At 35.9% G+C, this 16,886-nt stretch overlaps 1 protein-coding gene and 1 long non-coding RNA gene across 3 annotated transcripts in view; one reads left to right on the top strand and one right to left on the bottom strand.

Moving 5' to 3' along the window:
• The window catches only part of SMARCA2 (SWI/SNF related BAF chromatin remodeling complex subunit ATPase 2), a 121,221-nt gene that overhangs the window by 93,400 nt on the left and 10,935 nt on the right, over positions 1-16,886 (top strand). Inside the window, exons 1-2 of one of the 2 annotated variants that reach the window (XM_074932962.1) lie at positions 6,315-6,422; positions 8,191-8,408. In XM_074932962.1, the coding sequence (XP_074789063.1) occupies positions 6,330-6,422; positions 8,191-8,408 (311 nt within the window). In that variant the 5' untranslated portion in view covers positions 6,315-6,329. Of the gene's footprint in view, positions 1-6,314; positions 6,423-8,190; positions 8,409-16,886 lie in introns of those variants that run through there. The other variant, XM_074932961.1, reaches the window with a different exon arrangement.
• LOC141973931 (uncharacterized) overlaps positions 2,511-16,886 on the bottom strand; it is a 118,611-nt gene continuing 104,235 nt past the window's right edge. The window contains exon 3 of the long non-coding RNA XR_012635628.1: positions 2,511-2,907. This is a non-coding gene — a long non-coding RNA (uncharacterized LOC141973931). The remainder of the gene's footprint in view (positions 2,908-16,886) is intronic.

Raw genomic sequence — 16,886 nt, 5'->3', positions numbered from 1 at the left:
TTCAGGGCATCTGTAAAATTTATGCTCATGTAAAATAAAAGCCTTTTGTTAGTCTGTTGATAAAAAAGAGAGAAAACACTTAATATTTTTGTGAACAATTAGAAAGCATCACTGGGTGTCTATTCACTTGAGAGCCAAATAATTCACTTATGCTAACGCTAGAGATTTGGCTCAAAATGAGTGATTTCACATTGCAATTCTGCTAATGATCCCTTTGTGTTATAGTCCTCAGCTGTGTTGTTTCCATAGCAGAAAGTGGCTTGTTCTTCATAGAAAACTTTCTACTAGGATATGGTATCCTGGTGTTGGGTGTGTTGCAGAACAAGAGTTGGTCCTGTCTACTTGCCTTAATCCAGTGCTTAGAACTGTCAAATTTATTTTTGCTATAGAAAAGATATCTGTCACTGCAAATACTAGCAGGGTTTCACTGAAAGCAAATATGGTCCTGGAGAGACTGCAGTTTCTTTCAAAGGACTGATCTGGTGAGGGTGTGAACCCTGTCCTTATAACAGGTATCTTTCTGATTTAATTAATAGGGTCCAGAAGAAAATGGTGGCAATGCTCTTTGAATGAAGAAAGGCTAAGCCCTGGAAAGCTTTTTTAAAATAGATTTTTAAAAAATCCATTCTTTCCCATTCTGAAGGATTGAATTTTGAGAATTTTTTCTTAAGGAACAAAAGCAAATATGAGGGGTCTGTCTTTATTTCTCAGTATTATGAGCTGCAAAACATTAGCCATACTGCCAGTCTGCCAGGACATGTAACATTAGAAAGTAAAGATTTCCTACCTTTTTCCACAACAGGAGAGTATAATGTCTGTGAAAAAAAAAGGTAAATGTCCATAAATTTAGCTCTATTAATCAAGGAAAAAAAGGTAAGTTGAAACCGTATGGTATTAAGAAACCAGAGGCCTTAGGCAACTGCAACAGTATTTTGTGAAAGACAAGGTAAACAGCAACAGGCAATACTTGTCTCAAGATTGAGAAGAGAAACCATCCTACGTAACTGTTTATTAGTGGTCAGATATAAATGTTTCTGATTGGGTTTTGTATTCATGATCTCCCTTGTAAAATAAACAGTATCTTATCTGACTGGGAGATAGTAAATCCTTGGAATGTTGTAGAATTCCTGTTTTTCCTTGATTTAGGATCTGGTATTTATTGTTGAGTATCTTCATGACTTCATTGTCACCTGTTTCCTCCTGCTCTGAGACATTTATCTGTGAGTCTGAATGGAATGTAGTTGTTACCAGAAATACTACTAAATTGTCTTAAACTTTGTTCATAAGTTCTAAACTAATTAATCAACTGTTTCAGCAAATCATTAAAAATGGAAGAAAAACTAATCTGAGAAGAGCAATAGCATGATATATCCCTCCAGTAAAAGATATTTTAGACCAAGAAGGAAGATCTGGAAGCAAAGCCAACAGAACTAAGCCATAACAACCACGATTTTATTTTCCTTCTAAACTGTGAGATACCAAGGCAAAGAATCTTCTGTTGTAGGACACAAAAGTTGTATGCTCATGACTAAATTCCATGCTTGTTATTTTAAAGGAATTTTGGAAAAAGTAGGAAAAGTAATTCCCCTGGCACCCCTCAGAAAAGGTAATTTTCTCATTAAATTAATTTCCATTGCCCCCCTCTCCTAGGAAAGAAAATGTACTTGGTCGGGAAGAAAAAAGTATAACTGGAGTCCTGATTATCTCAGTATACTGTCCTCTACACTGCTGAAATAGGTTTCCTGAGTCAGAATTCTAGACAAGTCAGGGAGAAAATGCTGATTAAAAAAGGAAGAAAATCTTTACCTTCCACTCTTCCTCACTGAAAAAACCAGCCCTTAAATGCTCCAGAATCCTGTCAGTGCAACAAACATAGGTATCTTCATCATACTGAACAAGATGAAGGGGAAAAAATGAGGCCTGTCATATTAGATTTTACTTCAAGATGGATTGCTTGTGAATCTGAAGCCAAGAAACATGTAGCTTCCATCGACTGTTTTTCGGCACTGGTGAAAATTACATATAATAGACATTCATAAATCGGAAGACTGTGGTGAGTGCCAAGGAAGACTTGTTGGCAGTCAGAGCCCTCTTTCCTAAACAGGACCTTTTTGTGATTGGTGTGAAATGCTTCCTACCTGAATTCCTGTCAGAAGTTTTCTTGGATTTCCTGCTCGTCTGTTTTACTTCAGCAAGCCTTTGGCACCAGCAGTCATCAAAAAAACCCAGACTTTTGCAGCCCTTACCAAGCTTGTTGAGAGTCTCTTACAATTCTTCATCTTTGGTTTTTGATCTGATTCACTTTTGGCAAAGGAGACTTGAAGAAATCAGGACCTTCTGTACAGAAGAAAAAGTGCAGCAACTCATGACTTAATAGTGTTATTTATAAATCTTGTAGACAAAAGTGAATGGACAAAAGTAAATTGCCATTTTTATGCATCTCAATTATATCAAGTTAATGCTGACTTCATGTATGCTGTCCAGACAATTCAAAAAGCAAGTATGTATAGAAAAATTTACATCATATTAACTTTAAAAAAAATGCATGCCATGGTTTAATCATATTATTTCCTAGTTTGTTGTCATTTGAATGTAGAATTGCAAACTAAAAGTAATTCAGCTGAATCAGTCTTGAAAGACAGCTTTGGTCACATTAAATGTATTCCATTACAACTGGGAGTCTCTAAAGATTATTATTTTTCTCCTCCATAAATTTGCCTGCAGTATTTTCATAGGCAATAGTCTTGCAGTGCCTTTCGGAAGTTGGTTACATCTCATTCAGTCTGTAAATTTTACTTCCAAGTATACTTCCAAAGATACCTCCAACTATTTCCATTGCCAGTGTGTTAACAATGTTTACTCTTGAGTCATCAATATGCTGTAAGCTTCTGAGCAATCTGAAGCAATCTGAAATACAAAGGATACCGTGTAGTTCAGAACTGCTATTGTAACATCCGTTTCAGAATATGTTTGTTTATCATCTGGCAACTTTAATGCACAGTATTTCATAAGTCCATTATCTATTGTCCTTCAGTCTTAAATGAGAGAGTTTTATCACTGTGCTTAGAAACAGGATATTACTCCAAGTGACAAGGTGGTTCAGCAGGTGATCTAGCTTTCTAAAAAGAAGGGAAGAAGATTTGGGATAAAAAGCAATCAAACAAAAAAAACCCACCACAACAAAACAGTTCAGTCATAAAGAGTACGAGGTTGGTATCAGTATAGTCTGGTATAGAATTTTTTGGAATTTTTTTTTCCCCCTCTTTCTGCTGCTCCTTAGGTTGGCTTGGTCAAGAGGCTGTTCAGATTAAATCTTAACAAGACACAAAGTAAAACTGTATGTCAAATGGTGGGGGTAAATCACACTTGCTTTTGAAAACTGCAGAAGATAATTAGAGATAGTTCTGTACATCTTTTAGGAGAGTGGCTGAGTAGCTGTAGACCACAGAACAGTGATAGTTTTTGGTAGTTCCACATTCAGTGTCTCAATACAGTGAGTATGTATTTTCTCAATGGTCTGACTGGTTAAGCAAAGAATCTTTACAGTCAGCTGTTCCTTTTCATCACCCAGTTAATTCACCTGAATGGTGCACTTCCTTGTGCTCCCTGAGCAGGCTGTGTGTCCTGGTATCATTGGTAATTATTGTGCTCTTCAGTTTCTCTGTTCCCAAAGTCTATGAAAAGCTCCTAGGTTCAAAAGCAGTTTGAGTGGTTCCATTTTAAATCATTGTTTGCCTTTTGAGTGAGGGAGGAATTAGACTAATTATTGATTTACAAATTTTTTTAACCAGATTTCACTTTTGAGCAGAAGAAAATTTAAGTCCTTGCCAATGTAGTTTGATTTCTTCTCTTCCAGATTGGAAGAGAAATGGGAACTTCATTTTGCAAAGCAGTCATCTGTTGTTTGTTACTGCATTACTGACATGTTTTTTGGTTTTAAGTGCTTAACAGCCCTTAAGCTTAGTGCCTCTTGGCACGTACTAGGTACAATGCCCAGGTAACTTTTCTGTTCCCAGAAAAGCTTGTTCTTTTGGAAAGTTTGCAGGATTGGGTTAGTATTTATGTTCAGGGAGTTGGGAATCTGACTTTTTTTTTTTCTGTTCACCTATGTTTTATATGTTTTCTATGGAAACATGGTGTTTAATTAGCGTGCTAGCAAATCTGTTCACATGGTAATGTTAGTCACAAGAGCTCTTTTCTAACTCTGCAGACCGGAGAGACACAAGGCATGGATGTCTGGAGGGAAGGGGAAAAGCTGTCTTAATATTTATTTTGTTAATAAAATCAGAGCGGGATGCAGGAAAAGGTCTTGTGTTCTGTGCCCACTTCCATTTAATCTAAACATATTTTCAGATTATCGATTTACTACATGGCTGCCTACCACTTTGTGTGTGTACAGTTTTCTCTGACTATTAAGTAGTAGCAGTAACTTTCAGTGTGACTTAACTTTTTCACAACAGTACTATAGTTATCTCCAATCAAAGGAAAAATAACTATGCCTTACAATGTTGTGTCATCTAAATATTAGAGACAGGCATTAGATACCAAAACTGATTTTATGCTGAGCACCTCTAGTGGTTCACTGTGTGACAACATTTGAGTTACCTGATTCCTGTAAAATTAATTGAAAACTAACACTTGTTGACTTGCAGAAGGCAGTCATGAAACAAAACTCAGAGCTGTAGCTCTTGGAGCATATTTGGGTCCATAATTCTCAATTGAAAAGGTGTTCAATTGTGGCGCTGTGTCATGCTCACAAGAAGATAAAAACACATCCATAATGTCCTGCTCTTCAAATGGAAAACCAAACCAGTTTCCATTTGATCTTTACTTGGTTTCAGTGGTGCTTCTGTAGGTGTATCCATGTTCACTAAGAATTATTTCATCTCAAACCAGCTGTTTTCCTTTATGAAGAAGAAAATATAATTGCAAACAACAGTAGGAAGGCAATGGGCTTGCACAGCCCATCATCTGTCAGGAACTGGAGATTTGTGTCTTGGGATTCCTATCATTGCTGTACTAGTAAAGGTTTGGAAGGGCATTCTCTTCGGCGTGGCACTTCAGCCTTAGAATAGTCAGCTTTTCTAACAAAAAGATCAGTTAGATGAATTAGTTAATAAATATTTTGTTGCTCATACACACATTCATGGATCATATGTGTAGACATGCACAGAACGTTAATATCTCTGCTGATAATTGATTTATATGGTATAGTTTTAAGACATCTTTTGAGGCAGCATAAATCATAGAGGTTCCATTTTAAGTATTACTGTTTATATACAAATTACAGATTTGCCACTTGACAACTAATGTTAGGAGTCAAAATAACAACATTTTTGGACTGCTGGTATTGTCACACTGATTTTAAAGTGGTGTCTCTAAAGTCTTAAATTGAGGAAAACTGTCCAAGTTTACATTCATGTGTATAAATTTTGAAAACTGAGATATATCACTAGCTAAGTTTATAGCTGTTATTATTACTGCTTAAGTTAATACTTGTTTGCAGATCTGTCATATGCTAAGGATTAATTTGCTCTCTGCCAGTCACTAATTTTAAAAGTGCAAGAGTATATGTTAATTTACTTGGGTTTTAGGGGTTTTTTGTCATTACTACATTGCTATATATAATATTTTAAAAATCTTTTATCTTTTCTCTTTGTCCTGGTATTTTTTTCCAAAACAGTACCTACTCCAAGCAAATATTTTATGCAGAATTCTAAAATGAGTTGTTACTAAACTCTGTGATGACAGACAGCACCACTGTTATCTTTTTGCTGGTAGAAAGTTTGTCAAGCAAACAAAAATACAAATATATTTTAACTAAGGGAATACCAGTTTTCTGAAGGAAGACATGTTACCAAAGTTAACAAAATGATAACTTGGTTCTGGTTTGGTTTTTAATTTCTTGTAAATCAGAATAGGGTTTTTTTTATCAGATTCAATAACAAAAACCTGATCTGTTCACTGTGGAGCAATAGGAATATATTTTCTGTAACAAATGCATCTTTAAAATGCATGCAACCTGTTTTAGAATCATACATTAAATTGTCTAATTATGCTATTATAATGAAAATGGTACTAAGAATCAGTGACTGCCTGGCTAAAAATCTGATTTGGATGCCTAGAATAATAAGGGGAGAAATATGATAAGTAGTTGTCAATATTAAAGCAGGCTGAAGGAGGAAGGCTTTGGGCCTTGTAGTAGGTAGAATGAAACAGCAGATTTGAGTATCCACAATCCTTTCAGTATTAAATTTTCAGTAAAATAAAATTACTTGTATATGAAAACATAGCCTTTCCCCAGCTCTCTTTTTTTTCCTGATCAGCTGATGAAGAGACTAGCAGCTCGCTGCTTTGCTGGCTTGTTAATTTTATCCCCACTAACTGTGATTTCCGATAGCCGGCCTGCTGATAGTGGTAAGGTAAATATCCTTTTTCATTGCCGTCTTGAAGATTCAGTAGAACTACATCACAGGCATGTGTAGGTGTGTAACACATCAAAAGTCAGTGTTCTCTGTATTTCAATGTACAACTGAGTGCTTAAGGAGAGCAATGACATTAACTATTGACAGCCTTGCATGCTGTATTTATTAGCTTTTATAGCTTCGAAGATATGTAGAGAAATTTCCTTTTCTTAATCTTTGTTAGCTGCAGTGGTTTATAGTGGGTGTCCTGCTTTAACCAAATGTATATTAATTAATTTGTGTGCAGATTTTTTTTTTCCTTTTTTCTTCCTAACTCATAAGATCTCAAGCCTCCTTCATAGTGGTTATCTGGATGCTGTGGAAGCATGATGTAAATTGTCTTTTGATTATTAAGGCCTAGTTTCAGGCTCTCCCTCAGGATTCTGTGTTCGTGTTTGTTCTGTGGATTTGCACATCGGAGGATGCATAGGAAACAGATTTCAAAATCCCACTGGTGTTTTTAACATGCCAGGTTGTTTTGTGTTGTGCATCAGATTTTGCTCACAAAACGTTTTTCAAGAGACATTGTACACAATTGAGAAAAATTATGTCTGGGCTGTAATCACTCTTTTTATATTGATTGTTATGCTCACATGATCATAAATATTAGCCATGTTTGGTGCTGTGGAGAAATGAAGGTAATTGCCTTATGATTAGAGCTCTTTCAGCTACGAGAAAGGATTGATTAGCATTTGCATGTACTCAAGGCAATATTGAGAGGCAAAAGGGACAAATATCAACGTCGGTTATGTTCTGAGAAAGCATTAATCAGAAAGCCTCGTTTTAAGACTTTTTTTGTATTTTTTTATTTTTAATTTCAGTTCTCTTATGACCCGGTATTTCTACTTCTTTTCTTTTGTTGGCTTTCCCAAATCAAGAAAAGTTCAGCTTCTTGCTTTCTGACATGGATCTGACAGGCACTGTGTAAACAGGTTCCCTTCATTTCTAGTTTGTTTTTTTGTAGCAATTTTTTTATCCCTCTGCATAGTGCTGCTGGGTCTGGTTAAAAGCATACATCCAGGTAACTAGTGTTCATTGTTTGTGACTCTTTGTGGGGTTTGGTATTTTTTGGGGGGGGGTGTTGCATTCTATGTTATGACTGGTTTCTACACTAAAACACTGTACTGGCGGTGAGTGCTTCTGCCTATCTGTTGGGTTACTATTCTAGAAGAAAATGATACATTTTAGAGATGGTTTTAACACTTAGGCAATTTGAAAGTTGCAGAAACTATTTGGAAGAGAAGTCATTACTGCATAAAATATCTGTGTGGTTTTTGTGTGCACAAAGAACTGTGTGTGATCTGCCTTTGTGAGCCAAGCATAGTTTAAACTGTCCTGTTTGAAAACATGCGATATCAAAGTCTGTTTTGCATGGAACTACATAAGCCAGAACTGCCACTGATGTGAACAAATGAATGTTTGTTGTACACTTACTGACACAGTACAACAGACCATTATTGTTTGTGAAACTCTGAGTTGGTGTGGAATTCAAGGTTCAGATAAACACGCATCTATTTAGACGATAGTGGGATTCTTAGAACAAATTAATGTTTAGTGTCTCTTTGATTGCCAGTAACTCAATTTCTTGTTGTACTCTTGTTTATAAATAAGCTGAACATTTTGAGTTGAATTTTCTGCAGCCTGTGGGGTTGTGTTTTTGTTTTTAAATACAGTTTGTTATTTCATTTTGTTTAAAAATAATACTTTTTGAATTGGTGGTTGTCAGGCAATTGAAGACGGCAATTTGGAAGAAATGGAAGAGGAAGTTCGGCTTAAAAAACGGAAGAGACGAAGAAATGTGGATAAAGATTCTGGAAAGGAGGATGGAGAGAAAGCAAAGAAAAGAAGAGGCAGACCTCCTGCAGAGAAGCTGTCACCCAATCCACCCAAACTGACAAAACAAATGAATGCTATCATTGATACTGTGATAAACTACAAGGATAGGTGAGCTTGGAGATGGTCTTTCTCTGTTGCATGTGCTTTCTCCCTCTATGTTGATAACTACCTCTACGTTTTTTCAAGCTTCATGTTTGTTTTCAGTCTTTATAAGGATTTTCTGAGACAGCATTTTTTAAAAGTAATTCCACTTAGGGCCTGATCCTGTAAGTCTCACTCTTTGTAGAGTGTTTTTTAAAGACCCATTTGATAGGAAGTTGTTGAAACACAAATACAGAAAGCAGGCATAGAGCTGAGCTCTTTCAAAAATGAAGTCATTCTGCTTGGAAGGTGTACTTAAGAACATCTAGCTGGAGCGGGATTTTCCTTCAGTTTAGTGGTGCAGTGTGTGTTAATTTTTTCAAATACATGGCTACAGATTTATTAATGCAAATTAACATGGGTTTTGCCATGACCTGAAAGTCTGCCCAAAATAATGTAGGGCTTATATCATGGAGCCACTGAGCTGCCAAAGCTAAAACTAGAATTACTGAGCATAGTATGTTCTCCACAGCTGAGCTGGAAGCCTGTTTGTCAAGAAATCCCTATTTTCAGCTATTTAGCATAAGAAAATGCTAAATAGCTAGACTCTAGGAAAAAATACTACTTCTAATCTGAAATGTCATTTGAAGACTTCTATTTTGCAGGTTTTTAAACTGAAAATCATTTATGCTTCATGAGGAAGAAACTGAGAATTAGATAATAGCATCTGTGAATCAGAATTGTTTGAAAAAGCTGCATTTTTCTAATTCACCTTCTATTTGCCAAAAATCAGTAAAACTTTATTGTGTACTTATCCCTTCTTTGCTATATATTGAATTATTTATATAAGGGGCAGTTATAAGCTAAATGAATATTAAGTGCATTCAGAGATAATTAAGAAGTATTTGCATTAGGTGACCCACACAAGTGTAGCAGTACAATTTTTGCATGTAAATAAGTTTCAGTCTATGACTTCAAATGGAAAGTTGCACTTCTTTCTTTTTTGCAGATTAAGTTCTGGGTCTGCTTGTACAAGATTAACTTTCACAGTATCTGGTGAAGCACACAGAGCTGTCATGCCTTACTTTTTTGACATGTCACTGTTGAAATGAAGCATTCTGTGACTGTGGGCTCTCTCTAGAGTACATTGAAAAGATTTTTGGAAGAGGATTCATGAGAATTAACATGATGAGCGGGAGTTTGTCTGCAAACTCTGTATTCAGCTTGCTGTGACTCTCAACTAACAAAATAGCTGAGAAGGGAGAGGTGTTTAAAGTTCAGTATTCCAGTCAGGGATGCAAGAAAGCGTCTCTTCATTTTGGATCCCTGGCCTTGAGCCTTCTGAAGCCAAGCACTTCTGATCAGGGCACCTACTTCTCATTTGTAAAATAGCAAGCAAAAGTTACTTCCGCTCGTCTCCAGTAGGGGTTACCTGCTAATAGTAACTGATAGTTACAGGGGAGGTTAAAGATTTTTGCCTGTCACTTGTGCCCCAGGAAGTTAATATCTGATCTCTGTCAAACAAGTTAACCACTGTACTATTATGGAGTGACAAGGCATACTATTCCCTCTCCCAGGAGACCACACTTACGTAAGACAGAATTGGTGCCCACTTTAAAAAGTCTGTGGAGCTCTGTTCTGCTAGGAATTAAAAAAGCCTGTTAAACTGAGCTCTTCGGTGTGATCAGCTATGCTGACAAGTTCCAAGTTCCTGTATTGTGATTTTATTTGTGAGCTAGCATCAAACCACCCAGTCCTATGAAAGTTGGGACAGAACTGAATTGCAAATTTAGGCATCAGGAAACTTTAATACCTTAAAATCTTTGGGACTGAGGTTGTTCTAGAGTTCGATGAACATTTTCAAGATCTGCAGCTTGAGAATTAATTGGGGTTTAGGCATTTGGAACCCTTCATGTTTATTGAGCTCTGGGCTTTTGTGTGTGTGAAGGCAATTGGGGCAAGTATAGAGGGACAGGTTAATTGAAACAAAAGTAGGCCATGAGCTTCATCTGGGGAAAAAAAAAAAAAGGGGGTTTCCTGTATTTAGTATTTGAATGCTTGAAATCATCTTTGTCTTTAGCTTAAATTTTCAGTGATAATAGATGTTTCTTCTCTATTTTATAAAAGTACAGGGGGCTGATCCAAACCACAGAAAACTGGTTGTGCCCCAAAAGGTGGTCAGACGATACTCATCCGAAATCTTACTGACTTTGGCCTGAGTTACTTTGTCAAAATCAGTTCTACAATCTTTAGTAAGTTTTGTTGCAGTTAATAAGCCATCAGGCAAAAAAAAATCAATAAAACGATTAAGTGAAAATCAGTATATGCTAAACTAATAAATCTGTGTGCTTTATCTTATGTTTTCCCATGCTTTTGAGAAGAGCTTCTTATAAATATAGAACCACTTTTCTTTCCTTGTTACAATCTTTCTTTTTAAAAAAACATTTTTCCCTGGTGCCCACAAAAATCTGGAGTACCAGTTGGCTGCTTTTGTTTGGCGATTCTGTATAATGTTGATGCAGGGAAGGAGTCTCCAAATACTTTCCTAACTGTCTTGTATTTGACTTCTGTTGTAGGCATTTGGGGACAACTATAATCCTTTCCTTCCTTATTTAAAAAGCATCCAACAAAATAGGTTGGATTCTGTATATGTAGGAAAGCTAGAGGCTACAATAATGCAGGCAATAAGCTCTAGTAAACTGAAGTTGGAGCTACACAATTATTAAAAAGGTCAAAATAAGATTAAACACACAAATTAGTAACATTTGAGGTATTCACTATAGAGAAATGTATCATATGTTTCTTTGAAAAGGAAGTTCGGAGGTAGATACTCAGTTACTTGCAAACCTCATTAAAGAACTCTGTGCAAGACAGTGGAAATTAGCACTGAGGTCAAATTACTGTTTGTCATGTCCTCAGCACATACAAGTTTTTTCTTTAGGTTTTCCTCTTTTATCAGCACTAGCTACTCATATTTCCTTTTATTCCCATCACACATGACAACATGATACTGATTTTAATGAAACATGCCATTAACATAAATTTAATAATTGTTACAGAGCAATTTATAGCTACAAGCTAAGTTTTTTCAGATCTTTCTAGAGAACTACAAACACACTGAAGGAGAGAAAACTTCAGTGTTCATGTGAGATTTGCGTTAACTGGCAGCCTAACTACATTAGTTCCTTGGAATTCTGGTACCTGGGGTGTCTGCCATGTAATAAAGAAAATACTAAAAAAGGAGAAAAAGGACAGAGATGTGAGGCACTATGAATATGTTCAAATCAGACTGTTTAGATTCCTTTGGTGTGAGAGCTGTTGAGGTCCATGTCAAGTTGAAAATAATCTGCTTCTTCCAGGCTGCTGCACTTTGGGTTCCAGTATTGGGTGATGTGCTTCAAGCTTTTCTTCATGTTGATAACCATTTCTTTATCTTTTTTTATCTCATGTTTATCTTTGTTAATCTTGAAACAAATAGTCGTACCTCCGTTTGAAGAACTGTGGGGAAGTACTCCAAATTGTTAAGAAGTAAAAATGCTTGTTGAATTCACTGCTACCTTTTTTTTAACTGCAACTTTGCTCTTCATGCTCAGCTTTAAGTATCAAACCATAAACATGTTGCCAGCTGTAGATACAGAGCAGTACTACAGATGCAGAGCCTTTTTTTCTCTTCCACACTGCTTTGTCATTATAGGTGAAGCTAGGTTAATCTAGGTTTCATCTATAATGGCTTAGAATGGAGATTAAATCTATAATGAAGCAAAAGTAAGAAAAGACGATCAGAATCCTCTGACTTCTGTTCACCTGATTTAGTGAATAATGTCCCTTCCCACCCATGCTAGGGAAGTTGGATTAGATTATCTTCAAAGGTCCCTTCTAGCCCAAACCATTCCATGATGCTATGATTGTAGTAAAGCATTTGTTAGACTACCACAGGAAAATTCTAAGCTAATATGAAAGAAAGAGGAGATCTAATGGGTAAGATGTATAATCTGAGTGAAAACAAGGAAAAGGATGTAACTGAAGATATCACAGAAGTTCTTGGTGTTGGCGTAGGCTGTAATACATTAATGATACATATTAAAAAATTAGAGGAGTGTCCTAGCCAAAACATAAAGTTTTAAATATCAGTATTGGGATGGTATTTATGGAGGACTTAACACAGTTAAGTCTGGAGTAAAAGAACTAGTATGAAATGCAGTACCTCAGAGTGATTATAAGGTACTTGTAGACTAAAAATTTGGAATTTGGTGAGTTGGAAGCTCATCATATGGAACTGACAGAAGAAGTATGACCTGAGCAAAGAAATTATTGATCAAAGCTAACTACAAGCCATCGGTATTGTCCAGCCACAAGAAAATAGGAGCCTGGTCCTGACACTATTGCCTGTGTAGATGAGGAAATACTCATTATATGTGTATGCCATTATATATGACACTATTAATGCTTCTGAGTTGATGAATACTTTTCCATTCAAGAAAGATTAGTTTATACTGAAACAAGTGTAAACAATTATTTAAATGATAAGTAGCATGGGAGAGGCTTGCAAGAGGAAACAGGTTGGTTTGTTTATCCGAACACAGCACAATCTGAGAGGGGAAGATGATTGCTCTCAGTAAATTCACCTGGGAAAGAAGGGAAGCATAAACAGGGAGCGTGTAGAAATAAGTATAATACAGGATGGTGGTCACAAGGTTGTAGGAGCATAAACATTCATGCATACATTCAAGTATCTAAGAGTTCTGTAACTTTTCCTTTTGGAACAGGTAGGTAGAAATACCTAGATAGATTTGGGCTTTGTTCCTGATTAAAAAACATTTATATGATTATTTACAATACCAAAGCTCTAGATTCAGGGACCTGGAAACACCTTTCCAATTGCACAGTTGATCCTAATTCTCCAGTGTAAAGTATATGCATCATCTTTGCACATGTGCAATAATACATTTTAATCTGGGATTTTAATGCAATTATTTCTTAAACTAAGATTTAGGTGCCTTTGCAGCCTTGTACCTCATTCTAATCTTGCAAACACCTGCTTAAAATAGAGCAAGATGAAATATATGAGTCCAGCATTACTGTCGCACTTCTTTCCAGTTCCAGTGCTTTTTAACCTGTCTTTCCTTCCCTCTAAAATTAGGAATGTCCAAAGAAACGGATAATCATAGAATCATATGTGTAATATAATACTTATGTTTTCAGAAAGCAAAGTAGTTAGTTTGTACGTCCGGTTCTAAGGCTTTAGCCTTTTCAAAGCAGGGGCAATTTTACTGGAGAGAGATGTTCTTTTCGAAATCAGTAATTTGTATTCCGAATTTGAGCCCCATTATGCACATGCAGGCTTAGTCCCCCAAACTATGTTTTTCTTCTTTTGCAACTTTTCCTTCATTTTTCATTTCAGAGAAAGATAAGCTTTAAGTGTAGCTTCCCTTTTCTGGTAGTTAAAATTAAGTGGAGAAAAATAATGATACTTCATACCTTGTAATCCTTCAGCTTCCTTACAAATCCACTGTCCTGCCCTGCATTAGAGTTTGATGTTTCCTGTTTTGGTACCAGTTTGATGCTACTGCTAGTTTGCATTAGCTCTGTTTAGATAGCAACAGCTGACTTTCAAGAGTCCCAGGCTGCCAATAGTTCTGTTACATACAGTGATTTTCATTTGTGATCTATGTGCTCTCTGCTCTGTTTGTATGCTCTTGCATAGTGTACCAGTTAACTTTACAAAGCCTTCTCTCCATAGCAGGTGGTTGTTGACCACATGTTAATAAAGCCAATAAGAAAATTGAAGGGTGGTGTGGTTGTGCCTGTCTATATTTCCTGCTTGGCAAGAGACTTCCCCTAACTCTGGTGCTTAGCATTTTGATCACTGCATTATTAAAGACAAAATGTTAAAATTCATGTCCATAGTATTCTAATTTTGACAGGATATAGCTCAGGTAAAGTGTATTTTTCTCTGTATGTGAAACGGACTTTATTCAGACTATTTCCAGGTGTTTTCTCAAGTTGCCAGTTTTTAACTGTTGTAAAATGGTGAGTAATGTAATTAGCAATTACTAATCTAACTAGTAATTAATTATGCCAACTGATACTCTTGAGTGTTCAAACATGAAAAGTAAATAATTCTTATTTATAGCCAAGCCAAAGTTATGGGGTACATAGCCATATGTCAAAATCAGGGCTTTTATTTTAAAGTATTTTTACACGCTTCCATTTCAGTGACGGGGAGAGGTCCACCATGTATTACTGCAGTCAGTTCCAAAAAGGAAGAACCATTAAATACATTTTACAAAAATGAAGCATCTCCCAACATTTCTGGGTTACTATTGGAAGTTGTTAAATACAGGGAAACCACCTTGCTATAGAAGAGAATTCTCCCCCCCACCCTCCTGCTTTTTTTTAAAAGAGCATCCTTGTGAGTTGCATTTGTCAAGGAGCTGTAATTTGCACACTGTGGTTCTGATTGTGAGCACTCTGACTAGGGTGCAAGACTCTTCATAATACCTGCTCTAAAATGATTTTCAGTATTTGTTAAAAGTGTGAAATTTGCCAGAAATACAAGAATGTCTTGCAGTTTCAACTTCATGGTTGTCTCTCGTTTTGATTCCAAAGGAGAAAGGATGTTAATAGTACTAATACTTCTGACAGGTCAGTGGTAGCTTGCTTCTGCTCACATACTGCCAGGGGAAACAAATACAAAGGGATCTTTGTACAAATGAGGCCTAATAGTTCCTGCATTTAATTCCACTGAAGATAATACTGACTAACTGGGTGGAAATATATGCTTGTATACACCTTGTAAGCAGTTTGACAAAGATCAGAGAAAATAGAAACACTGGGCACAATATTTTTCTAAGCAAAAATATTTTTTAAATGAGTGGTATTGTTAACTCGCATAGCATGAAAGTTTTTTTTTTTAATATGAGCATGCATAGGACTAGCTGATGTTGAGCTGATGCAGTAGCAGTGAATTATCACTCACGGTTCTTTCACAGTCGGGTCTTTTAATTTATTCTGGTCCTTCTTCCCTTCAGCACGTATCCTGCTCGTTGCTAGGCAACTGTAAGTGATTTTTACTGCGCATGATTTTTGTGTGGTAGTTGTGGTTATTATTTTCTAATTACAAAAGTGAGGACAGAGATTAAAACCAGTTGCATTAATAATTACTAATTTTCTCCTGTTGTATCCACAACACAGCCATTTGAAATTATGTAGAGAAAGATCACGTTAATTTACAGTATAGATGCACGTACACAAAGCAAGCAGAAGATAATATTTCTTTGTGACATGAGGTTCTGTAAAAATGATAGAACAGAATAAGCTGTTATTGATCTCAGTAGGCAAAATCAGGCACTAGTCTTCTGTCTGTTGCATATTTCATGCCCTTAATGCTTTTTCTTTCACAGCCTTAAATGATTCTCAGTAATTAATTATATCAGGCCAAACCTTGAAGGTTTTCTATGGCATTCATAGTTTCATAGAACATGTAGACAAATCACAGTTGGGTAGATTTCTATCTTAAAAATAGGATCTTGATGTTTAATAATTTACTTCTGTTATATTTTTAATATAAAATACAATATAAGGGTGGGTGCATCTTTGTAAAAAGAGAAAAAAAAATTATATAGCCATGAGATTAAAAGCTCTGTGATCATCAGAAGCTTTTTAAATAGGACAAATATGCTAAATATGTTTTAAAATTTGATTAAAATCAGATTATTAGTAGCTGTTTATATTTGAATGTTGTTAGATTCTGAAGCATAGTTTGAAGCAGCACCAGCATCAGTGCTTTGGTGATTTTTCTCAAATAGCTATTTCTGTTAAAATAAATCTTCTGGAGTTTAAAACACCACAATGATAACACAGTCCTTCTGCATAGCAAAGACAGATGCATAGTGCACAAAGTTTTGAAAGCAACTTTTCACACTTTTTAAAGGATTAGCTTACATGTATATCATATGTCAATATATTGCACAGATTTATTAAAATAACTGTATTAAGTTTGTGAAGTCAAGCACACAAAAAAATAGGATATAACAAAAAATGTGGAAACCTAATGTGATTCCCTCAGAGAGGAATGTTACAGTTTGCAGCGTAATGCCATGTCAGTGTACTGCTTTGCTTTGGTTTTCCACAGGACCAGTGCCTTGCATTTACAAGGTGGGCACTGATTGCTTACTGAGTGGCTGAATTCCCCATGGGCTTCTTTATAATGCTCATAAGGAGTCTGAACATTCTGCAGACACAGAACTTTTTTCACATTTTATTCTCATTTTACAAAGGAGGAATATAAGCTTAAAATTTAAGACATTAAAATTTAAGACATTACATTTACCATTTGGGCACCAGAGATCTGATTTCTCAGAGTAGTTAGTGTTCTGTAGGTTCAGAATAAATTTCATTGACTCCAGGTGCAGTTGTGAGTTCTCAACGCTTGTGTTTTTAACACACAAAAAAATGTAGTCTTCAATTTGCAGAATAGAAAAACTTAATTTAGTCAGTTGTGCA

This window comes from Athene noctua, chromosome Z, assembly GCF_965140245.1.
Source record: "Athene noctua chromosome Z, bAthNoc1.hap1.1, whole genome shotgun sequence".
Taxonomy (NCBI): domain Eukaryota; kingdom Metazoa; phylum Chordata; class Aves; order Strigiformes; family Strigidae; genus Athene; species Athene noctua.
This window is presented reverse-complemented; position numbering and strand designations above follow the sequence as displayed.